At 51.6% G+C, this 27876-nt stretch overlaps 1 protein-coding gene across 1 annotated transcript; it reads left to right on the top strand.

The window, feature by feature from the left end:
* The first annotated feature begins 417 nt into the window (after positions 1-417).
* On the top strand, positions 418-25552 carry ADAMTS15 (ADAM metallopeptidase with thrombospondin type 1 motif 15). The gene is made up of 8 exons (XM_080816929.1): positions 418-1946; positions 13109-13241; positions 13943-14110; positions 14347-14630; positions 19855-20032; positions 21050-21231; positions 21337-21512; positions 23387-25552. Exons 1-8 carry the CDS (start codon positions 990-992, stop codon positions 24159-24161), a joined length of 2853 nt encoding a protein of 950 aa, XP_080673055.1. The 5' UTR covers positions 418-989; the 3' UTR covers positions 24162-25552.
* The last annotated feature ends 2324 nt before the right edge of the window (positions 25553-27876 follow it).

Genomic DNA, 27876 nt, shown 5'->3' with positions numbered 1-27876 from the left:
GTTGTGATGTCCCTGAATGGGGAGGGACTGATTGTCCAAATCCCTGAAAATTTAAACTCTGCACCAGCTATCAGCACACCATTGCCCCAGGGAAGATGGTGGGCCCACAGGGCCCTGGGTTTGAGACAGGTTCTCCATGTTCCTGGGAATTTGCCTCCTAACGACAGGACATTTACAGGGACAGTTCTTGGTTCTGGGTCTTTTAGGGGACACTATGATTAAGAAACAGCAGGGATGTTACAAGGGGTGGGGAGGATGAAGCCGGCCTGGGCGGTGGTCTGTGGGGAGTCTTCATTCCCAACTCCTGACTCCTGACCCTGACTGCCTTGAGAGAAAGGCTTGGACCCAGGGAGCAGACAGTTGTCGGTCGGGACAGAAGTAACTGATGTGTGGGGGCACTGGGGCATAACGCGAGGGCAAAATGCGAACCGAGACGCTAAGGCTGGTTTCTCTAGCCAGCCCACGCCTCCTGCCTGGGCTCAAGGCCACTCCCTCCCCGCCAAGTGGCTCTCGGTTCTGGAGGCGGGACTGAGTTCTCCGGTGGCCCCTGGAGGCTCGGGGCTGCAAGCTTTGGGAGGCTGGGAGGGGAGAAAGGGAGGGGCGCTGACTGGGCAGTCCAAAGAGGAGGGGGCCTTTAATAGGCTCGCCCAGCGCCTGGTTTGCGGCGCCGCGAGAGGCTGCGGCTCGAAGAAGCGGCCCGGCACCTCCCTCTAGTTCTCGGCTGCAAATCTCCGTCCTTGCACTTGACAGCGATTGTACTTAAGCTCCCAGAGCGCGCTTTGCTGTGGAAAGGCACAGGTAGGAGGCGCGGGCTGCTCGGTGCACGCTCACTGCTCTGGGAGGAGTTTCCCTCCCTTCGCTCTGCTTTCCGGGAGCTACTGACTGCCCCGGAGCGTTGGTGGTTCCCCTGTGCCGGCTGCAAGGAGACTCGCCGGCGGGGGAGCGGGGCCGAGCCCTTCGGAGAGCGCGGCCGTGCGCTGCCCGGCGCCATGCTTCTGCTGGGTATCTTAACCCTGGCTCTCGCCGGGGTACCCGCAGGCGGGTCAGAGCCAGACCAGGAGGTGGTGGTCCCCATCCGACTGGACCCAGACATCAACGGCCGCCACTACTACCGGAGGGGTCCCGAGGACTCCGGCGATCAGGGACTTATTTTTCAGATCACAGCATTTCAGGAGGACTTTTACCTACACCTGACTCTGGATGCTCAGTTCCTGGCGCCCGCCTTCGCCACAGAGCATCTGGGCGTCCGCCTCCCGGCACTCACCGGGAGCTCTCCAGACTTGCGACGTTGCTTCTACTCTGGGGACGTGAACGCGGAGCCAGATTCCTTCGCCGCTATGAGCCTGTGCGGGGGTCTACGCGGAGCTTTTGGGTACAGAGGCGCCGAGTATGTCATTAGTCCGCTCCCCAACGCCAGCGCGCAGGCGGCACAGCGCAACAGCCAGGGCGCACACCTCCTCCAGCGCCGGGGCGCCCCCGGCGGGCCTCCCGGAGATCCCACCTCACGCTGCGGGGTGGCCTCAGGCTGGAACCCTGCCATTCTGCGGGCGCTGGACCCTTACAAGCCGCGGGAGGCCGGCTTAGGAGAGAGTCGCAGTCGGCGGAGGTCTGGGCGCGCCAAGCGCTTCGTGTCTATCCCGCGTTACGTGGAGACTCTGGTGGTGGCGGACGAATCAATGGTCAAGTTCCACGGCGCGGACTTGGAGCATTATCTGCTAACGCTGCTGGCCACGGCGGCACGACTCTACCGCCATCCTAGCATCCTCAACCCCATCAACATCGTCGTGGTCAAGGTGCTGCTTCTCGGAGACCGCGACACAGGGCCCAAGGTCACGGGCAACGCGGCCTTGACGCTGCGCAACTTCTGTGCCTGGCAGAAGAAGCTGAATAAAGTGAGTGACAAACACCCAGAGTACTGGGACACAGCCATCCTCTTCACCAGGCAGGTGAGTTGATCTGTCACCTTTTTGGACCCCAGTAGCCTCATTTTCTTAGGGTCACCGCCCTTAGCTCTCCAAATGCCCTTTGTGCCTAACAGGTGAGCCGGGTTAAAGTTTTGTTGCTATCTTCCGACTCCCACTTTGGATATTCCAGGGACAGGCCGCTCCTAGGTTCCGTGGAGCTTCGGCTCGCTTGCATCTGGAAGCACGTGGGCGGTCGGAGGAGCGCCAGCTGCTTCTGAAGGTGTTGGCCTGGAGTGGCCAATCAGCGCCTCCTAGATCAGGCGTCGAGGGGTTGGAACCCAGGAAGTTGCCGCCCCAGAGCCGCAGTGTGTCTGCATGGCAGATAGGAGGCGCTCTGAGGATGGTGTTGGAGGGGTCGGGAAAGGTCCGCCCCCCGTTCAACCGGGGCGTCTAAATCCTTTCAGATGTCTCTTCCGAGGCTTCTCTGCTTTGCTTGTAAAACTGGAAGGTGATGCATGCATCCCAGGTCAGGTCCTGGGTTCATTTCTTCTGAGCATGTTCAGTTATCCTCTGTCCTGGGCCTGGAAAACCTGGACTGGGATGGAGGGAATCACTTGGGATATTTTGTGGTTGAAATGGAAAGGACAGACTCAAGTACGGGGAGCATTCCGTCCTTTGTTGCTGCTTGTCCTGTACCCTCCTGTGCTGGGCCCGCCTTCTCCTTGAGGGATCCCAGTCCATTCAGAGCTGGCAATCTAGTTAGAGCACCTGTTTGGAGTCAGAATTTCTAGTGGTGTTTCACTTGGAGCTGAATTGGGGAAAATCTCTCAATTTTCCCATTTCCCTGCTGGCCCAGGGTGATCCGTTTGCCCTGATGTGAGCTGTGGAGCAGAACAGGCAAGGTGGCTCATGACACCGACTCACTGAGACTTCCGATGACCACACTTGACCGTGGGGCTCCAGCTTCCACCTCTGGCCGTGGGCAAGTGCTGTGAGCTCGGTAAAGAGCATCTGGAGACCCCAGGTGTGGGACTGGAAAGATAACGAGTATGGGGCTAAGAAAGATGGTCAGGTCACAGAAGCAGCTCTGCCTTCTGCTGAGTTTATGAACATTTATGGTTATAGATGTTGGAACAATGGGGTACCGTGAAGTTTTTGGAGTTGTGCAATATCTTCGATTCATGAATGGGACTGGGAGGAAGATGGGTGTCCAAGTGACCCGCCTCCTCCGATTTTGGGGGCTTAGCTCGAATCTGTGCCATGCTCTTGTTTTGTTATTATTGCAACCACGTCATTCCGGGGATGGCCCAGAATCCTTGGTTGCCTGTGGGGCTCTGACTCTCCACTGTTTCCAATGGCCACTTAGAGCTGTGCTGGCACACACGGGGCTGGAGCTAACGTCTTCCACACTAACCCATTTGGCACTGCTTGTCCCCTCCTGGAATTGAACTTCCTCCTTTCCCAGCCTTCTCCTCCCACCACCTGGTTTCTCTAGGGAGGTCTTTGGCCTGAGTCTGCTTCCTCGCACTCATTCTTCCAACTGAGGAGTGTGGAGCTGCCACTGCCCGGCCCCTACACACACTGCCTGAGTCATGGGGAAACTGCAGAGGAGGTGGCTTCCACCTTTGCACATAGACCAACTCGGCAGATTGCTGGGGGGAAAAAAGCAATGGCCAAGAACAGGATATCTTAATGGGCAAAGCAGCTGTTGGCCCATCTGCTACCTGGGATGCCCCTGTGGAGGTCACTCTCGGCTTCTAAAGTAACAGACCTCAGTCTCCGCTGCTAAGTGGCTAGGCTGACTTTTGGAACCAGCCATAGAAAGAGGACTCCTGCTGGGAAAATGGGCCACACCAGCGGAAGGATTCGCCTTTTGAAGAAGCAATCAAGCAGCGTGACAGCTTCTGTCTGTCAGTGGTGTGTGCTGGACCCAGGGGCTGTGTTAACCATGCATAATGGGGACAAGATGCACAAGCACTTGGGTCAGAAGCAGTGATGGGCAAGATGTGACTTTTAGAAGCTGTCTTTTTCTTGGGCGGCTAGAGGGCGAAACCAGAAAGTGGGGAGGCTGTGTTGGCTGGACCAACATCCAGGTAAGTGCTTAATGCTTTAGAATGAACATGTCTCTTTCTCTCGCCTCCTTGCCAGTGCAGACTTTAGGGCCTGCCACGTTCTCAGGGTCTTAGGAACGGCTCATTCCTCAGCTCCCCTGGGGAAGGTACAGTATGTGATGAAAACAGAACACGCAGCTGCTCTTTGTAGACTGAGGCAGATGTGGTCTTGGGGAACCTGGAAAAGTCTCCTGCTGTCCTCCTTTGTACTTTGTAAGGGTTAGCAGTAACCCTTTAACTCTGATATGAACTTCCCTGATTATTATTATGTTGGTGTAATCCATGCTTTTTCAAACTAGAATTGAAATATACATATATACACACATATACGTACTTATTTCTATGAAGATAAATATATACAGTTGATCCTTGAACAACATGGGTTTGAACTGCATGGGTCCACTTGTGTGTGGACTTTTTTCAATGCAGCACGGTACTCTAAGTGTATTTTCTCTTTTGATTGTCTTCATAACATCTTATTTTCTCTAGCTTACTTTATTGTAAGAACACAGTACATAGTACATCCAACATACGAAAATACGTGTTAATCAACTGTTATCGGTAAGGCTTCCGGTCAACAGTAGGGTATCCGTTGTTTAAGTTTTGCGGAGTCAAAAGTTGTATGTGGATTTTCGACTACATGGGGGGCCAGTGCCCCTAACCCTTATATTGTTCAAGGGTCAACTGTATGTAGTTTGTTTGGCTAAGAAGTTTTTAGAAATGTGCTTATTTTGTTAATTGCCTTTTGCCTAGAATGGATGTCGAGCTGTCAGATGTCACAGTCACATCCTTGGGTCCCCCCCCCCCAATCTCTGAAAAATGGCCAATGACTCTGACTGATAGTACTCTAGCCATGGTTTTCACAGGGAGGAGGCAGGAAAGGGTCAGGCTTGTCAGACTGTATTTCTTCCCATGAAGTAGAGGTGAGCCCAGTTCCTGGAGAGCTCCAGGTGCCGGGTACTTGAAGGGGGGACAGCAGGGACATCGGGACTGGCCAGCACCAGGGCTCCCCCTTCCATCCACCATCATTGGACTTGCTGTGTGTGTGAAAACAAGGCTGGGCCAGGCTATGGGAAGATGCTGCTTTCCTCTTGGCAGGGAGAGGGAGGGATGTGGGGTGTTGAAATCAAAACACTAGGAAGACATGACCCAGGGAGGAGACTTTGCTGTGTGCAAAGGAGAAAAAAAAATTGATCATACAACAAGTATTTTGACAATTTGAGGAGTTTACTTAAAGATTCAGAGTAAGTTCATGTTCCTGGAGAAGGAGCACACATCTGATTTTGCAAAGCAGTCAGTCTCCAGACTCATAACAGCAGGGTGAGGTCAGCACGGGATTGGAACCAGGATTGGCGGAGAACTAGAGCCAGTCTTTCAGGGTGGACATGCATTTCTTTTTTGTTTGTTTTTTTTTTTTTTAATTTTAATTTTTATTTATTTGACAGAGTGAGATATCACAAGTAGGCAGAGAGGCAGGCAGAGAGAGGAGGAAACAGGCTCCCTGCCGAGCAGAGAGCCCGATGCAGGACTCGATCCGAGGACCCCGAGATCATGACCCGAGCCAAAGGCAGAGGCTTAACCCACTGAGCCACCCAGGCGTCCCTGGACATTCATTTCTATGAGAAGAAACGTTTCTATGGCTTCTTGTTGCTGTGGGCAGCAGGAACAGGGTATTTGGTGCTGGGATGTAGTAGGTCTGCATGTCTCTCTGTCTTCTCTCTCTTTACGTCTGATGCCTCTGCTTTTGGGTTAACTTTGTGGTAGACCAGCCTTCATGAATTTGTTCTACATTTTAAAAACACTCATTGAGCATCTGTTATTTCCAGATACTGTCCTGGGCTGTGGAGGTACGGATATTAAGATGTGACCTCTGGCTCTCAGGAATTCACTGAATATCAGGGAGCCTGACAAGGAAATAGCTTGGTATACTAGGGCATGTTCAGTGCCATGAGGGAGGCATGGGCCCTCTGTCCAAAGTCCAGTGGGGAGGCATTCTCCTTGTGGCTGGAGCCAGGGAAGCCCTCCGAGTTGGGGTGGGGGCGTGGGGCGAGGGACAGGTGGCAAGAAGGCACCGGGATCAGAGCTGGTGGTGATGGGAAAGGACGCTTGTCTCCTGTGCTGCAGGAGGTCCTCTCTTCCATCCCACCATCTGTTTTGCTATTTGTAACATTTTCTCCTTTACACCGACTTTGTCTTGTGGGATTTATAGTTTTTCTGTGGTTTTTCTGCCCGTTTATTTCTTCTTTTGTGTTATTTATTCTGTTGTGCTTAGTACCACTGTGGGCCGTTCCCCGGTTCCCTCCTCCCCTCCCCATTTCTTCTGTGCTCTCTTTCTCCTCTTTTGAGATTCTCCAGGGCTGTTCTTTGTCATCTTTCTCTTCTCTTTTGTTTCCTTCATCCAATGTCCTCACCTCTCTGCCTTTCAGTCCCAAGCTTGGCGCATTCCTTCTTGTTCTGGCCTTGAGTCGTACTACGTGTTGTGGGACTGGTAGGTGGGGACGTACCTGTATTCTATACTGTGCAGAGTGAAACGGCAGCCTGGAACCTCATTTGACATAGAGGTCAGTTCTTTCTGTAATAAACGGCTTGTCATATGGCAGTGAAGTTTAGTGTTCAATGAAAATGTTAATAAAATGATAGTATGTATTTTATACATATCTTCTAATACAATAAAGAGAATCATAATTGTGTCAGGATCTTTTTTGAAGTCAGGCCTTGGAAATTATTAGCAGAGAGTGGCATCTGTAGTGTCGGTATTTAAGAGTTTGTAAATCTTTATCACTGAATGGAAACTCAACGCTGCTTCTAGGCAGGAGGAGAAAGAGAGAGGAAGGATTGCAATACTGTTGCTCCCTGACTTGGAAGATAATTGCTCTTGTCTCTCCTTCTTTGACTTGCCCCAAATAAGAAAGCCTATATTAATAGTGGAAGATGGGGGAGGAAGTTTGGAGGAAGGAACGGGCACCTGAATCTCTCTGTGTCTCTTCTTTAGTTTTTTATTTACATTCCAATTAGTTCACATACTGTGTGATATTAGTTTCAGGTGCAGTTTTTTTTTTTTTTTTAGATTTTATTTGTTTGTCAGAGAGAGGCGGGGAGCACAAGCAGGGGGAGCAGCAGGCAGAGGGAGAAGCAGGCCTCCCGCTGAGCAGGGATTCTGATGTGGGACTCAATCCCAGGACCCTGGGATCATGACATGCGCTGAAGGCAGACGCTTAACTGACTGAGCCACTGAAGCTTTCCTCAAGTGTACAATTTAGTGATTCAACACTTCCATACAACACCTGGTACTCATCACCGTAAGTGCACTCCTTAAATCCCCTCCCCTCTGGTCACCACTGGTTTGTTCGCTATAGTTCAGAGTCAAGAGTTTCTTGATTTGCCTTTCTCTCTTTCCCCCCATGATCATTTTGTTTTGTTTCCCAAATTCCACATATGAGTGAAATCATATGGTATTTGTCTTTCTCTGATTGACCTATCTCACTTAGCATAACGTTCTCTAGCTGCATCCATGTAGTTGCAACTAGCAAGATACCATTCTTTTGATGGCTGAGTAATATTCCACTGTGTGTACACCACAGCTTCTTTATCCATTCTTCAGTCAGTGGATGTCTGGACTCCTTCCATAATTTGGCTCTTGTAGATAATGCTGCTATAAACATTCGGGAGGAATGTGCACCAGAATAATTTTCTCTCTTTTTCTTAAACACGGGGTTGAGTCCGGAAGGCAAATGAGGTTTTCCCCCCTCCTTTGGTCCTGCTCTTGTCCTACCTTTGAACTTCTTGGTAGATGTTCGTATCACTCTTGGTGCATACCCTCGGCCCCCCACACCTTGCCTAGATGCCTGTCCTTGGTTGTGTGGCACAGTGGAAAGAACACAGGCTTGGAGTCAGGCAGAGCTGAGTTTCAGTCCTGGCACTTGACTTTCAGCAATGGACATTGAATGAATCAGCCACTTGAACTTCACTTTCCTCATCCATAGAAGGACAATGACGATGACAATGGTACTGAGCTTAAAGGCAGTATCAAGGACAAGTTAGCAAATGTTCCAGAACAGCCACCCAGTTAATGGCATCTACTGTCATTGTTACTTTCGTGGTCACTCAGCACGTGTTTGTTGTTTTGAATAATTACCTACAGGTCCCTTGCCAGAACTTACATTTGGGACAGCCCTGTTTTGAACTATTCTGTTGCATTGCACTTGTAAGTATACTTAATATTTGTCTGTTTTTGTGTGGAAACCATGGCCCCAGCATTTGCCATTCCCACTGACTTGTAAGCTCCTTTAAGCAAGACCTTTTTACATTTTTGTGGCCGCTCCAGTGGGCCCCTGCATGCTGCCACTCTCCAGTATGTATTCATGGGAGGAAGGCACCGATGCCAGTGAAAAGACTGTGTGTGGCTATGCGTGCTTAGGTGGTTCACCTCCCTTACTGGGGATCATTATTCCAGTCTTTGCAACTGTCAGGCTGCAGGGTTGGGAGAGGGAGTCTCAGGTTCTTCTGGCATTTCTTCTTGGCTCTTTGCCATCAGTTTTTGCCTTAGAGAAAGGAGAGGCCCCAGCAAGGAGCCAGCAGACGTGGTCAGTGTGTCAGTGCAGGTGTGGGGCAAGGACTTAGGAGCTTCCTCAACCAGGAAGGGGGGACAGGCATTGTGCTAAGAGCACTCTTGGCACTTAATCCTGCCATTTCCCTCTCCATTGGCCTCTCCCGGGCCTCTCTCCGCTTCGTGGCCCACATGCACTTCGGGGGCTTGAGGGTATAGCTCAAGACAGCCTTGCTATCTTGAGAGTTCCTGGTCTCTTCATGTGTGGGGTGCATCTGTACCAGAAACAGTACCAATGCAAGGGAAGCATTCAGCTCTGAGGCTGCACTTTTGGATTTCAACCTTCACTCTGCCTCTCCTTTCCTGTCTAACCTTGGGCTCACTGACCCTGTGCTAGTAACTTACCTTCTCTGAGCCTCATCTGTAAAATGGGCCTAATAATGACATCTCCCCCATAAAGCCATTGTGAAGATGTAATGAGTTAATACAGAAAAGCTCTTAGAACAGTGTCTGGTTCACAGGAGCAACTCAGTAAGTGCTCACCACAACATTGCGTTAGGTGTGCACCCTCACGTGAACTGATGATTTCCGAGAGAAAGCTTGGTCTTCCCGCAAGCTTCAGATTTCTCTGCTTCCTCATTGAGGCAGTTCTTGTCTTGGTTATCTCAGTCTCCTGCTGTAATGCCATTTTGCACACCTTGAGGAATTTATATTCCAGCGAAACCGAACCTGGGTGGACGTGACCAGGGTGCATTCTCTTCTTCATCAGGCATCCTTAGCCACATTGCCCGGACACCTAGAATTGGTAGAATTTTTTTTCTTCTAGCAAAACAAGGCTCTCCCATGTTTGGGGATCACAAACAGCCATGGATTTGGGGTTGGACAAGGAAATACAGTGATGCATGGAAGAGATTCAGATGGAAACAAGTTCAAGGCACAATATTAATTAATACCTGTGTGGGTGGTTTTCAGCAGTAATTACGATATCCTGACTAGCATGCTGTGGTTCAGACCCAAGACCACTACCGGCCTTGGTGTCAAAAGGCATGGGGTTCAGTTCCCGTGTTAAAAGCTGCGTGGCCTTGGGTGAGAAATCTTAGTCCACCGAGCCTTAGTGTCCCCATCTGCAGAATGAGAGAATGGCTCTGAAGTTGTGTGAGTGCGAGTCTTGGATGTCATGGTGTGGTCATGAAGACGAACCCTGCCCTTCCATGAAGAGGAAGTTGGTTACATGACAACATGTATTTTCTGCTACATTAAAAAAAAAAAGTTAACATGCTTGATTTTTGTAGGTCCTCCACCCTGTATGGCTGGAAAATATGAGCATCTCAGTGCACGGCAGGGGAAAGGAGAGATGCTGAAAGGAGGGCCGTGGGGAGTTGTGGTGGGAGGTAGAGGGAGCGCGCGTGGGAAATGTGGACTGAGCCACTGCAAGGTGCTTGCTTGTTTGCCTTCTCTCAAACTGTGGTTCCAATCTTAAATTATTCTGTGAAGAAGGACAGTTAGAAAACAATAATCTGGGAGGACTAGGTTCTTGGCCAAGATGATTCTTGGGGTATCTGGAAAAGCAGCTGCAGCTTCAAGGAGAAATGGCAAATTACCAGAAATAGTGAGGTAGATAGGGGTTGGGTGGGAAGTGCCTACACCCTCCAGGCGGAAGGGACCAGAACAGTTTCTATTGCTGGAGACAAGTGCCTGAGCTGAAGAGGTTAAAGCAGCTTGAGTGCATCTGAGTTCATTCCAGAAGGGTGGAGATCTTCAGTGCCACAAATGAGGCACTGCTGAGCCTTGCGCACCGCCTGTGGGCGTTCAAAGAACTAAGGTCCAGCGGTTCTTCACTGGAGTCTCTGACTGGGGGAAGAGGGACAGGCAGAGCCCGTGACCCCAAACAGCTGCATCTTCCCACAGTGAATACACTGGTTCCTGCAGGCTGGCTGCTCTCGGCTACACCCTGACCCTCAGGAAATGTGCCGGCTCCTTCCTTGTCCCTCTTGTTTGATCCAGGGAAACTGGGATTTCTTGATGGAAAGAACAGGTTGCTCCTGGCCGGAAAGGGCCTGCAGCTGCCTGTCTTCACTCCAGAGGGAACCCACCCTCCCAGGGAGGAAGGAGGCTCTTGACTTTAAGGACCTGCCAGGGGCAGAGGCAGGCTGCCGGACAGTGGAGGTCCAGCGGCTTCTTGGAGCCCTGTCTGAGCTGTCAGTCTGGCGTCCTCATTTCTGCTGAGCAGCACAGGGGCTAGGACTCTGAATGTCCGCATGGGTGACCTTCCCTTTTCTGGGAGTTAGTTTTGTGGGTTAGTAGACAAGATCAGGGTTCTTGCCATTTTAAAGTATATCATTCTTTGTGTTCCTTTTATAACCTAGAGAGGGCCAGAAGGGGCTGAGCACCCTGGGATCGGGGCAGGAACAGAGGCTTAATTAAGGCACTGGTCCAGTCTGGGTTCTAGTTGAGAACGGGCCCTTCTTCTGGAGGAGGAAACGCTGAGGAAAGAAGTAACCTGCCCAAAGTCACACATCTACTTCGTGGTGGGGCCGGGATCAGAATCTAGCCTTCTTGGTTCTTCCTCCTGTGCCCTTTCTCTTACACAAAGCCAGCAGTGAGCGTGCATGGTGGCCCTGGGGCAGTGTCCTGTTTGTCCTACAGGTTCTCCCTAGGGGCTGTGACCACCAGACAAGAGTTTTCAGAGACTCCTGTCCAACCTCTTCTAGGTTTCAGAACTCTAGGGGAAGGAGAACTTTCTGGAAGGGTGAGCCTTTGGAGAAGGAAGACTATTTGGAAGAGGGGGAATTTGAGGTTCTCCCCGAGGGCTCCCCGAAGTGGCAGGCTTGCCATGTGTGAGCCCAGGAGAGCAGATTGGGGTTGGGCACTTATCGCTCAGTTTTGACCCGTGTACTCTGGAGTCTGATCGCCTTCTCTGTTCTTTGGCCAGAGAAACTGTTAACTCATTATTAGGAGGTGTGACCATCACCTGACCGTGGGAAGCCAAGTTTGACTGCTCAGCTGGTAAACTTCTGAGCACTCTGGGTTAAATTTTGCTGATTTTCTGTACTATGACCACTTTCCTCCTATGCCCCCTGGCCCCACCAACTCTGCTGCCCACCTTTCCCCCCCATGTCAGCATGTGCCTGCACTCGCACGTGCGCATAGCCGTAAAGAGAATGAAGATTGAGAACAATTCTGGGGGGTGTTTCTGCGGACACCTTGGCTCCCACGGAGAACACGTGCAGCTCTTTCTCTGGAGAGTTAACTTAGGGGTCACTGAGCAATCAGTTTTGACGTGGTGGAAAGAGTGCTGATGGCATCCAATCATACAGACCCCAGTGCACATTTCTGCTCTGGGACTTGGACCTCTCTGAGCTTTGGCTTCCTTGTCTGCGGAAGGTGATAATAGCTGTCATTCTTCCAGTGGGATGTTTCGAGGATGAAATATGGTCACGCGTGTGAAGTGCACACACGATGTCAGCATTTAATAAATCATCGCCATGATTAGCTATGAGCATGAGCCTCAGTTTTCACCTTTGACAAATAGATATAATAATGTATCTGCCTCCTAACGCTATTGGGGATGAAGCGAGATGATGCGTGGAATAGTTTCTTGTCAACTGTAAAGAAAGGCAAGGATGTAATGAAGAGAATCCTAGTATCACTGATTCAACAGGGTATTTTCTGTTAAGTGATAAGTATCTTATCCTATTTCCAACTCCTTGGCTCTTAAGGTATGTGGGTGCCTTGCTGGCCCATAATGCTTGATAAATTCATTGAGCTATCTGCCCTGCCGCCCCATTTTGCCCTTCCACATCCCTGGAAGTCCTTCGCATCGGGGTTGTTGCAGGAAGTCCTAGCTTCTGCTGCAAGTTAAGTTTCATTACAAAAAGAGGAACTGTCTTAGGTGGCGATCCATTGATTTTTTTCCCGAGCTTCTGCAGCCAGTTGAGCAGTGTCTGGATAGCCGCTCGTATCCACCTCAGTCCGCCTCCTCCCAGCCCAAGGAAGCCAAATCTCTGGCTTGGGCGGGTCCTTGGCCCGTGACCCTTTGGCTGAGAATCTGAGCTTAATTCATGGTTGTCCAAAGGCAATCGCTCAGCGAGGACTGAAACGCTCAGGGCTGACTCCAGATGAGGAACACACTTGTCTTCCGCCCCCACCTGCCTCCGTTAGCCATAACCAGGGCCTCGCCTGGCTGTGGAACTCACCGTTTTCTGGTTTGGAAATCTGTCTCTATATACAGCAATGGTCTTGTGGTTTAATTTTGTACCTCCTAATTTCCTCCCACAGGATGTCCCTGAGTAGGATTTGGGTAGAATCTTCTTAGAGACCCACAGAGCTTTCCTCCTGAAGCCTCCTCCCTCAGCCTGGGGTTGATTGCATGAATAACCCTGAAATGCCTTGGGAGAAAGGGGCTGGCTAGGAAGGTGCTGGGCTTGGTTGGGCTGGGAGCGGGGATGAGCTGGAACATCCCGTATGATGCCTTTTCTTCCCATCAGGTCCCTTCTGTAGCTGTCACTAATTTCTGGCTGGTTTCTGCTTCTCCCCTCACCTGGCAGGACCTGTGTGGGGCCACCACCTGTGACACGTTGGGCATGGCTGATGTGGGCACTATGTGCGACCCCAAGAGAAGTTGTTCTGTGATCGAGGATGATGGGCTACCATCAGCCTTCACCACTGCCCATGAGCTGGGTAAGGCTAGAGGGGGGCTCTTGAGTGGAGAGGGGAGAACTCCCCTCTGGGGCCTTTCTGGGTTTGTCCTGGGTGCTTTGGGCAGGAGGTAGACATTTATCTTTGCTTCTCCATGTCCTGAAGCCTTAGGAATCCTTTCTTAGGGCCAGAGTCTGCCTTAGCAATGGCTTGGTTTTATTTTTTCCGGTTGCCCCAGCCCAGTTGGCCAGCCATATTGTCTGATTCAGCATTCAGAGTATCTCATCAATCATGCACTAAGGGGAGAATATTTTAAATACACTGCTGTCCCCACTGAGCCCACAGCCCAATGGACAGGACCGAGAACACAAGAACACCATCTTGACATTTGCAAAGCAGTCTATCTCTAGGTTGAAATGACCAGCCTGAGAATTGCTGACACGGGCTCTCTAGCTTCCCCAGCTGATCCCCTCTCCTTTTAAAACTGCAGAGCCGGGGCACCTGGGTGGCTCAGTGGGTTAAAGTCTCTGCCTTCAGCTTGGGTCATGATCCCAGAGTCCTGGCATCGAGCCCCATATCGGGCTCTTTGCTCACCAGGGAGCCTGCTTCTCCCCTGCCACCGCCTGCCCCTCTACCTACTTGTGATCTGTCTGTCAAATAAATAAATTAATCTTAAAAAAAAACCCAAAAAACTGCAGAACCACCTCCTTCTACCCTCTGAGTCCTCTTGCCTCACCCCACAGGCCACGTGTTCAACATGCCCCATGACAATGTGAAAGTGTGTGAGGAGGTGTTTGGGAAACTCCGAGCCAACCACATGATGTCCCCAACACTCATCCAGATCGACCGTGCCAACCCCTGGTCTGCCTGCAGCGCTGCCATCATCACCGACTTCCTGGACAGTGGGCATGGTAAGCCAGGAGGACAGAGGAGGGATTTTGCTGCTGTCCCTGGAGAGAGTGCTCAGCACCTCTCTGGACCTGTCTTCTATGACCTGAGGCATGCGTGACCCCCGAAGAGGTGGGCTCTCAAAGGGGGTCCATTGCACTGGCCCTTGCTTCATTGTCTCCCTACCGTTTAGACTCTGGGCTCACCACGTCCCACCTTTCTCAACTCATCTCTCATGAATGCCCTTGGCTCCCGACAGGCGACTGCCTCCTGGACCCACCCAGCAAGCCCATCTCCCTGCCCGAGGACCTGCCTGGTGCCAGCTACACCCTGAGCCAGCAGTGTGAGCTGGCCTTTGGCGTGGGCTCGAAGCCCTGTCCCTACATGCAGTACTGCACCAAGCTGTGGTGCACCGGCAAGGCGAAGGGGCACATGGTGTGCCAGACCCGCCACTTCCCCTGGGCAGATGGCACCGGCTGCGGCGAGGGCAAGTTCTGCCTCAAGGGGACCTGTGTGGAGAGACATAACCTCAACAAGTACAAGGTGAGTGTGCGGGAGCTGTGCAGCAGCTCCTGGGGCTCCTGGGGGGCCGGGGGTGGACTTGGAGGCCTCTGGGGGGAATGGCTTTGCTGCGTGGCTGGAACTGTAGCACATCGTAGCTCGGTGTCTCTGTCTTCCTGTCTGGGTTCCTCTTCCTGTCTTGATTCTGAGACTGGAGACAAGACATACGGTAGGTCAGAGAACTTGCTGAAGCCTTCCTTAGACATGGGGGAGAAGGCTCGCCCCAGGCGCCAGGAGGCCCAGCCCTGAGCTCTGGGCCTCATCCTACCTGGGGAGGAGCCCTGAACCCAAAGCCCAACACTAGATCTTTGACATTCCTCACTTGTTGGCTCCTTCCAGCCCCCACTCCTCCTTTTATCAGCTATTTCTGAGTGTGTTTTGTTTCCAGGGAGCTCTGGGCCAGAGGGGAGCCAGGCTCAGCTCTGAAAGGAACCAGATCCCTGGGCAGGCTCCAGTAATTTCCTATATCCCGAACCCAGCTTCGCTTTTTGTCAAGATTGGTTTTTGAAGCTGAAACAAAAAGAGAAAAGGTTTTTCTTTCTTTTTTTTCTGGTAGAAAAGACTATCAGTTGAATAGGAACAAATCCCAGACCCCACATGTTCTCTGAATATAATCAAAACTTCAGGTTAGGGGTTGGGGTCACACAGGGATTGGGACTTTGTCAGCCAGGAATAAGATGTCCCTCCTCTCCCTTGATCCTGGTGATGGTCCCTTCCCCAACCCTGCCTCTGCCGCAGACCACTGGGGGTTTAGTACGCGGAGACCATAACGTAAAAAAGCGTTCGCCAGCATTTCATCGGCTGCCCTGAGCTGGGTTTGGTACACAATTATGTAAGATCTTTTTCTGTGTTTTGGAAACATATATTTAATTAAGCCGTTAGCCCTTTATTGGGCACCAGCCCGCTGTATTTAGAGAACTGTGTGAGGTACTGCGGTCGTCAGCAAAAGAAATAAAACCTGGGTCGTGTCTCAGTGGGCTCACAGTCTAGTGGGGAAGCTAGAAATGTTCCTATGATCCCAGACACAGAGAAGGTGTGTTCTGTGTTAAGACCGAAGTGTGAAACGTGTCCTGGGAGAATAAGCGATGAAAGACTGATGACTAGAGAGGTCTGAACAAACTTTGGTGAGGAGGTCAGGTTTGGAGAGAGCCTTGAGGGTCTCAACAGGCAGAGATGGACCAAAATCAGAGAGGTGGGGCAAGCTGGAGGGGTAGGCGGGCTGGGGCTCTATGGGAAGATCTTTGGGGGCATGGCTTAGGGCTAGTCTGGGCTTGCCTTGACCACCAGGCTGTGGGTTTAAACTAGACGGTCCTGAGGACAGGCCAGCTGTGGCCAGCTCCTTCTCTTGGGAAGATGAGTCTAGTGGATAAAGACATCGCCCAAGAGGATATTGGATATGGGAAACAGGAAATGTGACCTGAGAAGCCTGTGGAAAGATGATCCATCAGCAGCAAAATCCACTACGTCCCCAATCTCTTTTCTGGACGGTCCCTTCTCCGCCCTGGCCCTTCATGGAGGATACTGCCCTGATCAGCAGAGGTCAAAGCACAAAGCTTATCTTCCTAATCACACAGCTTCCCTGTGCCCACCTGCTCCCCCCCGCCCCTCCCCCTCTGCCGGCCGGAATCTCAGGTGCCATAATCGCACTCTGACCACCAAGGCCCTGTTGTCCAGCCCTTTCGTCTGGACTCCAGCGATTCTTAGTTCCACTTGCTCTTCTCATGCCTTCATCCACCTTCTTCTTGAGATTCCACGGACCACGGTTACAACCACTCCTTCAAGTATGCTCACGGCTCCCATGTTCCTGCCTCTCCTTCTTGGCTATACTCACTTGGATGAGCTACCGTCCTGGTGAAATCCAGCTCCCACCTGTTCAGCTGGGCCAGTGTGGGTGAGTGTGGCTGGAGAGAGACACGGAACCGTGCTCAGCAGTCTCAGTTTAAACTAATGACCTGACAAGTAGGTGGGCCCGGAATGCCGCTCAGCAGGCATCTCGTATTTTATTGGCTTTACTGCACTCACTCTCCCAGTGTCCTGCACGATCATGTCACACCTTTGCCTCTCTCCTCCATTACCAATTCTTTCTCCTCATTTCCACTCTGGCCAGCGACCTTTCTTCCTATCTCATTAAGAAAAAAGAAGCAATCAGTAATCCCATGAGAACGTCCACCAGCTCCCACCTCCACATCTGCTGTCTGCCCACTTCTGTGCCTGTAATCTCTACCTTTCCTCCTTTGTGATGGATGAGCTATCCACACTCTCACTGGAGGCCTGGCACTGTGCTTTGCACTTAGGATACTATCCCTTCTATTCAAGGAAAGCACTCCTTTAATTCTTCTGTCTCTCTCCTGCAGTGTCCGATTTCCCCTCTCTCGAGCTGAATCATTCCTATCAGGATACAGACTTGCTGTAATTCCTCCCACCTTAAACAAAACTTCTCCTAATCCTACTTCCTCTCCATAAATCACAGTCTCTCTCTCTCTGACTCCCTTTACCACAAAGTTCCTGGAAAGAGTGGTATGAAATTGCTCTCTCCAGTTCCCGTCTTACCATTTTTTCTCTGGAGTCCATTCCAGTCTGGCTTTCAGTCCTACTCTTCCTCTAAAAATAACTCTCACTACAGTCGCCAAATGGCCTCTACACTGCTGAAGTCCGTGATTGATTATCGTTCCTCATATTGCCTGACCTGTTAGAGGCATTTGACACAGCTGATTACCCTCTCCCCTGGGAACACGGGCTCCACTGTGTCTCCCCCCTTACTGGCTGCCCCTTCTGGTCCCCTTCACTGGGTCTTCCTCATACTCTCGTTTTTCCAATGTTGGGCATTCTAGCGCTGCCCTTAGCCCTCCTCCCTATCACACTGACCTCTTTGGTGGTGTAGGCCAAAGACTTTAAGTATCACTTACATTTATACATTGAAGTCCCCCAGATTTGTATCTCCATCCCAGACCTCTGTCCTGAACTACAGATTGGCACAAATCTTGACACCTCTATCTGGAAAACCGATAAGCATCCTAAACACGACATGTGTAAGACTGAGCTCCCATCCGCCCATTGCTCAGGCCAACCCTCTTTTCTCTCGCATCCATCCCTCTGATATTTCAGTAACTCCTGTTGACTCTATCTTCAAAACAGAGCCAGAATTGAGTCTTTTTTTTTTTTTTTAACCACCTTGTCTGCAGTCACTCTGCTCCAAGCTACTTTGGATTATTGGTCTTGTACCCTAAATGATCTCCTTGCTGCTGGTCTTACTTCTTACAGATTGTTCCCACCATAGCAGCCAGAGGGATCCTTCACAGTGTAGCTCAGGCATGCCCCATGCTCAGAACTCTTCAGGGGCTCTCCTCTCCGCTCAGGATGGTGAGCCCTATCTCTGCCTTCATCTCCTGCTTTTCTTCCTCTTGTGAGGCTGGAGTACTCTAGGCTTATCCCTCCTCAGGGTCTTTGCACTGCTCCTTCTGTCTGGAATGTTCTTGCCCTCATATCTGCGCAACTCCCTTTTGTACTTCCTTCAGGCCTTTTCACTACGGTCACCTCTGCAGGGAAGCCTCCGTGACCCCCTGTAATATAGAGCAGCTCACCTCCCCCTCTCCCACCTGCATTTAACCCCTCCTGACCCTCTATAAGCACAGGCTTATCTTTAGTTTCTTCTGCTGGATTGCAGTCACTTGGAGGGCAGGGATTTTCTGCACACGGTGCCCGGCATTAGTGAGAACGCAACAAATATTTGGTGAATGAATGGCACATGGCAGGGCAGGAGTGTTTTCTGGGGTATGAATGTTTTCTGTAGGAACAGGTGACACCAGGGTAAAAACAATAGTAACAACCACCACCACCACCACCACCACACAGCATCATCTCAGAAGCTACAGAGACAACGTGAAGAACTGAAGGAAAACTGGAGACAGCGAGGTCTAAGCACAGACTCTTTTAGTCTATGGAGGGTCATCTCAGACCTTTGAAAGAGCAGCTTCCCTGGTGTGATGGGGACCAAGCCCATGGTGCAAGGCACTGAGGAGGGAGGAGGCGTGAGGAGCAGATGTAGACACTCCTAGGGAATGGAAGCCTGGAATGAGGTGGGGCGCTGGTTGGAGGAGGAAGCAGGGCTATGGGCCAGTGTTTCTCTCACAGGAGGAGAGACATGTTGACACAGTGACGCAAGAGCTATCTGACCAGGCGGATGGGCTATGCTGCATGTGTGCATAAGCTAATGTATTTACGTGACATGTGGCCAGTTCCTGATCAGCTCCACGCGGGTTAGTCTCTTTGGAGGATGCATGACAGCATTTTAATCCCAGGCTTGTACAACTGGGCTGCTTCTCTTGTTGCCCGACTAATGTGCGTTCAGGGGATGAAAACTCGCTTTGCTGGCATCCTAAGAAAAACATAATGAAGATACATTTTCGACCCCTTCCCCACCCTCTTAAAAAATGAAACAACACTGCATCATTCACCTCGAAGCCAAAGAGTTTTAGGATTGCTTTGTAGTTTCCTATCTTCGTCTCCTCCGAGCACAAACATTAGAACCTCTTCGAGTGAAACTTTCTCAGATTCAGCCCCTGATTGAGCTGAACATCTGGTTAAGTCTGGTTGGGAGAGAAGTCAGAATTATGGAACACTGACAAAGAAAAATATCCAGATATCTAGGGCAACAAGGTTTCCTGGCAAGGCTGGGGGCTGCCGCTGCCTCAGATTTAGAGACTCGTGTCTCCAACGGTAGGTACGGAGAAACTCTGAACTCTTGTTCCGTGGCAAGCACAGTGCTAGGAATTTTCATACACGTTGCATCATTTAAAGTTCTGTCTGATCTCACACCTGAGTATTATTGGCCCCATTTTTGCAGATGAAGCCCTTGAAATTTAAAGAGGTTTTACTATTTGCTCAAGACCACCCGTATGGTGAGGACAGAGGCAATGATAGAACTTCGCCATCTGACTCCAGAGCCCAAAGGGGCCTTTCTTCTGAGCAGCCTCATTTATAACTGGGTGCAGTTGGCACTTGTTAATTACCATGTTGAAGTGTTGCCTGGGCACTGTGTATGCTGACCATTGGCTTGCTATTTTCCCATTTTCCCCATGTGTTACACAGTGGATTTCCTTCCGGTGGGATGGGACCACGAGACTGTAGCCGTGTAACCCTTCTGCAGGGTCAGGGTGTGGATGTGCAGCTCAACCCCTGCATGAGTATGACGGACTCTTTCTTATAGGTGGACGGCTCCTGGGCCAAGTGGGAGCCCTATGGCACCTGCTCGCGCACCTGTGGCGGGGGCGTGCAGCTGGCCCAGAGGCAGTGCAGCAACCCTACCCCTGCCAATGGGGGCAAGTACTGCGAGGGAGTGAGAGTGAAATACCGATCCTGCAACCTGGAGCCCTGCCCCAGCTCAGGTGAGGAGGGGAGGGTCCCTCTCCCTGCCCCCCTTCCCCCACTTCCTGGCTGCAGATTATTGCAGTCAAGATTCTTTCCCCTAGGGCCAAGTCTGGAAGTGCAGAAGAACAGATTCCTCTTGGGATCACTTCTTTGCCCACTCCCCTTGGGCAGGGGTGTTTTATTCTTGATGCTTAGGCTGGGAACCTAAGTGCCCCAAGGGAATGATGCACTAGATCTCCCCTTAGTTAAGAACTCACAAGCCCGTCTTCATGAGCAGGAATTCTTTATCCAGGGTCCATGAAGTTGGGTGGGAAGGAAATTACATGTCTATTTTTACTAGCCTTTTTTAATTTAAATTTTTTATTTTCTTCCATTAGAGTTTAATATTATTTTGCTGCTCTTTCTATCTAAAATTTATGATGTCTTTTAATTAGGCAACAAACTGTAATACTACTAGCAGTACCCATGATTCTGTCACTAATAGAAATCATGGATATTTCTATATGACATTTCAGTTGGTGGGATTTCTCAGAATGTCATTTATTCTCATCACGACTTGAAAATGACAGTGGTTATTAGAGTCGTTGTATCTTATGAAATGGATTAACAAGTACAAATATCACAAATATGTTTCAATATATATTGATAGTTGTCTATCAGTATAATTGGTATTGTTTGTAACCTATGTATTTTATTTTATCCATTTAATAACATCCTGAAAATAGTTTCAAAAGACCCCTGAAGGGTTTGATAGCCCCAAACTCTCTGGGGTACCTGTTATCCCAGATGGGGAATTGGAGGTCAGATTACTGGGGAAGTTGGCAGAGCGCCTGGAGGATGCATGATTGTCTGCGACCCGCATCCTTTGGTCCTAGTGTACTTTAGTTCTTTGAGATGGGGTGGCGTCAGTGATGAGGGTAACTTGGCTGAGGGGAAGGGCTGTTGAGAGCCACAGGCAGCTGAGCATCCTGGCGAGGGCTCTCCCAGCACTGTGCCTCCCTTTAGCTTCCTGCCTGTGCTTCCTCCCTCCTCAGCTTCTGGCAAGAGTTTCCGGGAGGAGCAGTGTGAGGCTTTCAACGGCTATAACCATAGCACCAACCGGCTTACCCTTGCCGTGGCATGGGTGCCCAAGTACTCCGGTGTTTCTCCCCGGGACAAGTGCAAACTCATCTGCCGAGCCAATGGCACCGGCTACTTCTATGTGTTGGCACCGAAGGTGAGTGGGTGTGGGGCAGGAGACCAAAGTGGAGAGAAAGTCTCTGGAGAGGCATCTGGCTGAGCTGCCCCTCTCTCCTTTTCTCCCCCGCTGGGGTCACTGCAGGTGGTGGATGGTACACCGTGTACTCCTGACTCCACCTCGGTCTGTGTCCAAGGCAAGTGCATCAAGGCTGGCTGTGATGGGAACCTGGGCTCCAAGAAGAAATTCGACAAGTGTGGGGTGTGTGGGGGCGACAATAAGAGCTGTAAGAAGGTGACAGGCCTCTTCACCAAGCCCATGTGAGTTCTGGGTCCTGGAGCAGGGGGAGGAGGGCTGAGGGCAGCAGTCCCAGGTGATGAAAGCTTGGGTCAGACGGGGGTAAACCGGCAGTGCCCTTACTGGAGAGGCCACTCGGACTTTTCCTCTGAGAGTATGACGTTCATTCATTCATTCATTCATTCATTTCTTTATCCACTCATCCATCAAGCAGAAATGAATGCTTGTTAAGTCCACCACTGAACAGGAGATGCTAGTTAAGGAGATGGCAGAGGGTCATTATGGTCTGTCTAGAATTCTAGAGTGAGACTCACCTGTGTTCAAATCTCAGTTCCCCATTTTCTGGATGACCTTGAGCATGTGACACAATCTTTGGAATTCTGGATTTGCTCATTTATACAGTGGGTATGACATGAATATATTTCCTGTTGTGCTGTTGTGAAGATTAAGGTGTTAACCCAAGTAAAATGCTTAGCATTATACTTGGTGTGTAATAAATGCTCACTAAGCGTTCATGATGACGATCACAAAACAAAACAAGCCTAGTGACAAATGTGACAGCCTCCCCATCTCACAGAGGCTGAGGCCCTGTCCTCAGGGGTGAGACTGAGCTGAGAACGGCAATAAACAGCCGAGCAGGGGGCTAAGACCAAAGGATTCCCTCTTCCTGGGAGATGTGTGTAGGGTCAGCTGAAGAAATGTCTATAGGTCTCTCCAATTCCTACCTCCAGAGCTTGGGTTCCTGGCTTTCTGAAGTCCAGCATATTCCCTTGTATTTTCAAGGGGAATGTGCTCCTTGGAAAGTTCTGACCCATGGTCTGGAAGAATCTAGGGGAAGCAGAGCCCCCAAGGTCTCAGTTGAGCAGGGATATGGTGGGCTCAGAAAACTTGGGAGTCTAAGGTCTAGATGGCTGTCCAGGAGTCTCTGCTGCCCCCTCTGGACACAGTGCGCTCTGCTGGGCCCCTCGCTGGGCAGCTTTTCTGGGAACTGGGGGCACTACAAGTGGATGGCATTCACAGGGATCTGGGGGGGAGGCCAAGTGGAGGATTAGAGGTAAATATTCCCAGACTGCTTCGCTGGCTAAATGGCAGGTGCGCCCTTTGTAGACTAGTAGGGCTGGTAGGAGCCTTAGAAAGCGTCTAGTTTGACCTCCTCATTGTTTAGGTGAGGACACCGGAACCCAGAGAGATGGATATGCTTGAGCCACCAGGGAGTTGGTATCCAAGGCTTGATCTGGGGGCCCGACTCCAGGGCCAGTGTGTCTCAGTAGGGTGTCTGGCCCCAGCCTTGGACTCAGGGACTGTAGACTTATCTTCTTCCCCTCCTCTCCTCCTTCTCACAGTTAATACATCTTTAGTACTTACTGGGTGGCAGGCACTAGGCCATAGGCTTTATGGGCTTTAATGAGGTATATGTGATTATGATCTCCATTTTCCAGGTAGGGCACTGAGAAGCTTAGAGACTTATTCAAGGCCAAGAGCTAAGCCAGTGGTAGGGATGGGTCTGGCTCCAAAACCTTGGCATTACTTTGCCTTAGGATTTACCACAGTACAGAGGCCCCTGGGCGGACAGTCGGTTGAGCGTCGGACTCTTGGTTTTGGCTCAGGTCATGATCTCATAATCTCATGATTATGACAGTCATAATTATGATTATGACCTGAATAAAAAAGGTAACACACAGCCAGAGTGTGTAGCTCTAGATGATGTGGTGACAATCTCATACCGTCTTTCAGTTTGTGTGCCTTCGACCTCCCGCGGGGCAGATGAAGCCATCTGCTTAGTCTTTGTTCTCTGACTTCTTGGGTTTCTGAAAGGGGAATCAGCTGTGACTTTTTTGGGAAAGAGGGCCTTATGTCCAGGCATCTGTCTAAGGCACAATCCCCTTTTCCACCACAGGCACGGCTACAATTTTGTGGTGGCCATCCCTGCGGGTGCCTCGAGCATTGACATCCGCCAGCGTGGCTACAAGGGGCTGGTTGGAGATGACAACTACCTGGCCCTGAAGAACAGCCAAGGCAAGTACCTGCTCAACGGGCACTTCGTGGTGTCGGCCGTGGAGCGGGACCTGGTGGTGAAGGGCAGCCTACTGCGCTACAGTGGCACGGGGACGGCGGTGGAGAGCCTGCAGGCCTCCCGGCCCATCCTGGAGCCCCTGACCGTGGAGGTCCTCTCCGTGGGCAAGATGACGCCACCCCGGGTCCGCTATTCCTTCTACCTTCCCAAAGAGCCTTGGGAGGACAAGGCCTCCCACCCCAAGGACCCCCGGGGCTCCTCGGTGCACCACAACAGCGTCCTCAGCCTCTCCAATCAAGTGGAACAGCAGGACGACAGGCCCCTGGCACGTTGGGTGGCAGGCAGCTGGGGGCCTTGCTCTGTGAGCTGTGGCAGTGGCCTGCAGAAGCGGGCGGTCGACTGTCGTGGGCCCCCAGGGCCACGCTCCACGTCTGCCTGTGATGCAGCCCGTCGGCCGGTGGAGATGAGAGCCTGTGGGGAACCCTGCCCGACCTGGGAGCTCGGCGCCTGGTCGCCCTGCTCCAAGAGCTGTGGCCGGGGATTTAAGAGGCGTCCGCTCAAGTGTTTGGGCCCCGGAGGGCGGCTGCTGGCCCGGGACCAGTGCAACCTGCGCCGGAAGCCCCAGGAGCTGGACTTCTGTGTCTTGAGGCCGTGCTGAGTGGGACTGTCCTTTTCTCCTCCTCACTCTCCGCCCCATTGGTGCTGCCAGGGCTCTGGCCAGCTGGAGCCATGGGCAGAGGGCGGTGGCCGGGTGTCAAGGCCATAACGTCACTCACTTCCAGGGACAAGGACCATGGGCAGGGCTAAGAGGTCCCTTCCTCCTCCCTGGCCTGGGCGGGGGAAGCCAAGTGACTGACGCACAGTCTACCTCACGCCCGCTCTTCCAGGGCCCAGTATCTGGGAGAGGTTGAGAGGTGCGGGCACTGGGCAGAGGTGCTGGGGCCCAGTTTCCGAGGGACCTGGAGGATGGGCACCTCCCAGGCAGAACTTCAGGGACCTTGGCCCCCGTAAGGGAGGCCACAGGCTGCTGGAAGAGCCATGGCCCAGCAGCTTGGCACCCTCAGGTGGCCCTGGGGGCTCTAAGCCGTTTCTGAACAAGGCAGGTTTCTATGGTGCTGTCAGCCCGCCTTTCCTTTCTGACTGACCGGGACTGAATAATGAAAAAAATAATGGCTGGTGTGGGCAGAAACTGGTAGGAGAGTGGGGTGAGGGATAACTGGAGTCTGGGAAGAGGTTTATGTGTAGGGGGAGTCCGGAGCTTTCTCATCTTCCTTCTACTCCTGACCCTCCGTCAAGAGCGGCCTCTTCATCTGTGTTGTCCAGGACGTCAGGCTGGGCGGGGGACTTCCACATACGTGCCCTCTGAGGCTTTGCGATTAGGTACAGGAAGTCAATAGGGAGTCTATTGCCTTCTTCAGGAGGGATTGGACCATTGAAAAAAGATGGAAGGGATGATGGATTCTGTGGTGAAACAGGGAGTTTGAGCAGTGGCCTAGAATGTTCCGTGTCACTGGGACTGGGCTTGAGGTTTGGGGCAATGTCACCCTGGGATGGGGAGGAGTCCTCAGTTTCAATGACTCCTTCCTCCAGAGAGGTAGGTATAAATAGGGCTGCTGCCTTGGGCTCTGTGTTGCCTCAGAGAACCTTCAGGGTGGCCACTAAGAGGGACGTGGGAGATGCCCAGGAGGGCTAGGTGCTGAACATCCACATGCCTGGAGGTGGGTCCTTCATCTGGACAGCTACATGTGGTCTGGCTTTGGGCACATCACATGGCATTGCAGTTGGATAACGGGGTTCACTGTTTGCTACCTCAGGCTATGCTCTTTGGGTACCCACACCTGTCCCTTCCCTGGGGCGGTGGTGACCCTGGTGCTTCCAGCGGACCTGGCTGTCGTCCTCTGCAGACTGAGCTGCCCGGACACAAAGATAAGTGTGTGGTACATGGCTTCCTGCCCCCAGAGCCTGGCCACCCACTGGGGCTCCAAATATGAAAGCAGGATCTCAGGTGCCTTGGGGATAGGCTTCAGGAGACACAAAAATCAATGGCCTAAAAAGAAAGAAAGAAAGAAAAAGAAAATCAATGACCTGACCCAGAGGCATTTGGCAGCTACCAACGGGAACTCCTGTCTATCCTAGAGATGTGTTGGGACTGTAGAAACCAGGGTGTTTCCTGGAGCTCCAAGTGGGAAGATGTTCTGGGGTGAGAGCAGGGTATTTTTTCAGGTTGCAGCTGCTCCCGCATGAACGTGGGAGATTCTGCTTCTGAGTTAGGTAATATGTCCTGGACTTTAGTGAGGTGATATCAGAGCAAGTGTCTTCCCTGAGAAAGGGCCTCAGTCCTTTTATTTGGCTTCCCCTAATAGGCAGACTCCACAAACCAGCCATTCAGGTAAACCTCTGGGATGGTGCTCCAATCCCAGCCCAGCCCTGGGCTGAGCCCCACAGCAGGGTAGAGGGCGTGTGGATCTCTGAGGCAGAGCTGCCGCCACTCCTGGAGAATGAATCGAGGAGGAATCTTCCTCCCTGTATAGAGAAACCGTGGGGCTGCGACCATCAAAAGGACGCAGGGCACCAGGGCAGATGTGGACCCCCACTAGCCGACGATAGCACTGATCTCCGTGCTTGGTGCACCCCTCCTTGGTGAGGAGAGGGTGGCGCGGGGGCTGTGCAGAACGGGCAGGGGAATGGGGAGGGTGGGAAGGGTGCTGCCATCAATGGGGGTGACTGGTCCCCTAGCAGAGCAGCTTTAGAAATCATTTCGAGGAGAGACGACCTATCTTGTTCCTGACACAAGCTGGGCCTCAAATGATCTTTTCTGTCATGATGTTTGTTTTTTTTTTTCCTTTTTAAAAGAAGTATGACCAAGACAACTTGGGAGGTTTGTCTTATCTTTGACCATTTTGCTAATCCAACCATGTTCTCCAAGGCTGAGCAGAGACAAGCCTCAAGGTACAGGTTTCTGGTGATGGAATGAGAAGTTAAGGTGGTATCTCATGTCTATAGAAGAGGAGGAAGATTCTGGGGGTTCCAGAAACTTCTTCCATGGGGTGTGGACCAGTAAGGATCTGGGCTCAGGAGTCCCCTGCCTCCTCTGCCCTTTGTGTGCACTGATCGGAGGAGTCCAACCTTGTGAGCCTGGCCGTGTTGGAGTAGGGGGCTTGGTTGTTCCCAGCCTGGGAGTTGGCTCCCGAAGGCACTAGACACTGTCACTTACAGAGCCCCCCTTTTGTGTTTGGTTCTTTCGCATTCCATGTGCAGCAGATGGATGGAAGGACCTAGGTCCTGGCTGGGCTGTGTATACTGTGTATACATGGGAGCTGGCTGCTGCAGGGACAACAGCCTGCTCCTAATAAAGTTGTAAGTATTTAACATCTGTGTCCTGTTTCCGTGACTTCATCTCATTTGCGCAGACGTCCCCCAGATCTGCTGAACTGGCACAGGTGCCAGCCATGTGCCAGGGACAAGGACAGGCACTGTCTCTGTCCCATGCAGCTGGGGGAGGTAGGGCAATCAGTTGGGAAGCAAAGACCCAGAATAGTGGCAGATGTGGGAGGTGCAAGGATCTGCGTATGGATTGTGTATGGGGTGGAGTGACCAGGAAAGCCCGGCGGAGGATGGGACATGGCCCTGTTGAGAGGGGTGGGAGTCTTTCTGCGAGGGACAGCATGCTAGGGCTTGGTGACCAGAAGGAGCAGGTGTGTGTGCAGGAGGGTCTGAAAGAAGGCGCCTGGGTCGGGACCGTGGTGAAGGGGGCAAGGCACAAGAGGAGGCTGGAGGGTCCCTTCAGTGGGGTCTCCCAGGCACCTTCCTTAGAAGGAAATCCTGTTTCCTGAGGGAAAGTATCCTCTTGTTTGGTGAACGTTTCCCTCTTCTTAGCTCTGTTTTGGTCTGACAATGTTAGCAAATACCTAGGCAGGGGAATGGTGTGACACATTTTAAAGAACATCCGACGAGGAGTCCAGAAACTCGCCTTGGTCTTAGATCGGAGATCCTCTCCCTGGACCCCATTTTCTATCTGCAAAGTGAGAAAGGTAGATTTAATGTTTTAGGGTGCTTCCAACTGTAACAGTCAGCGTTTCTAGGCACGGTGATGGTTTACACTTTGGCAGATGATTGTTTGGTTTTAGTTTGGGATTCATAGGAGAATGGGCTTCTTCTCATGCCTTCCCTGCAGGGCAAGGCCATGGGGTAAATAACTTCTTTACGGGCTGATTGTAGACCTGGGGCCCAGGGCAAGGGTGCCTGAGTAGGAACTTGGACAAAGCTTCGGCACTTGGTAGAAGGTTCTGGTGGAAGGAGAAACTAGTCAGAAAAGCCCACTTGACACGATGACCTAGTTGGAGGCCTGGAAGGGACCAGGAGTGTTGATGTCT

Source organism: Martes martes (genome assembly GCF_963455335.1).
Source record: "Martes martes genome assembly, chromosome: 10".
NCBI lineage: Eukaryota > Metazoa > Chordata > Mammalia > Carnivora > Mustelidae > Martes > Martes martes.
This window is presented reverse-complemented; position numbering and strand designations above follow the sequence as displayed.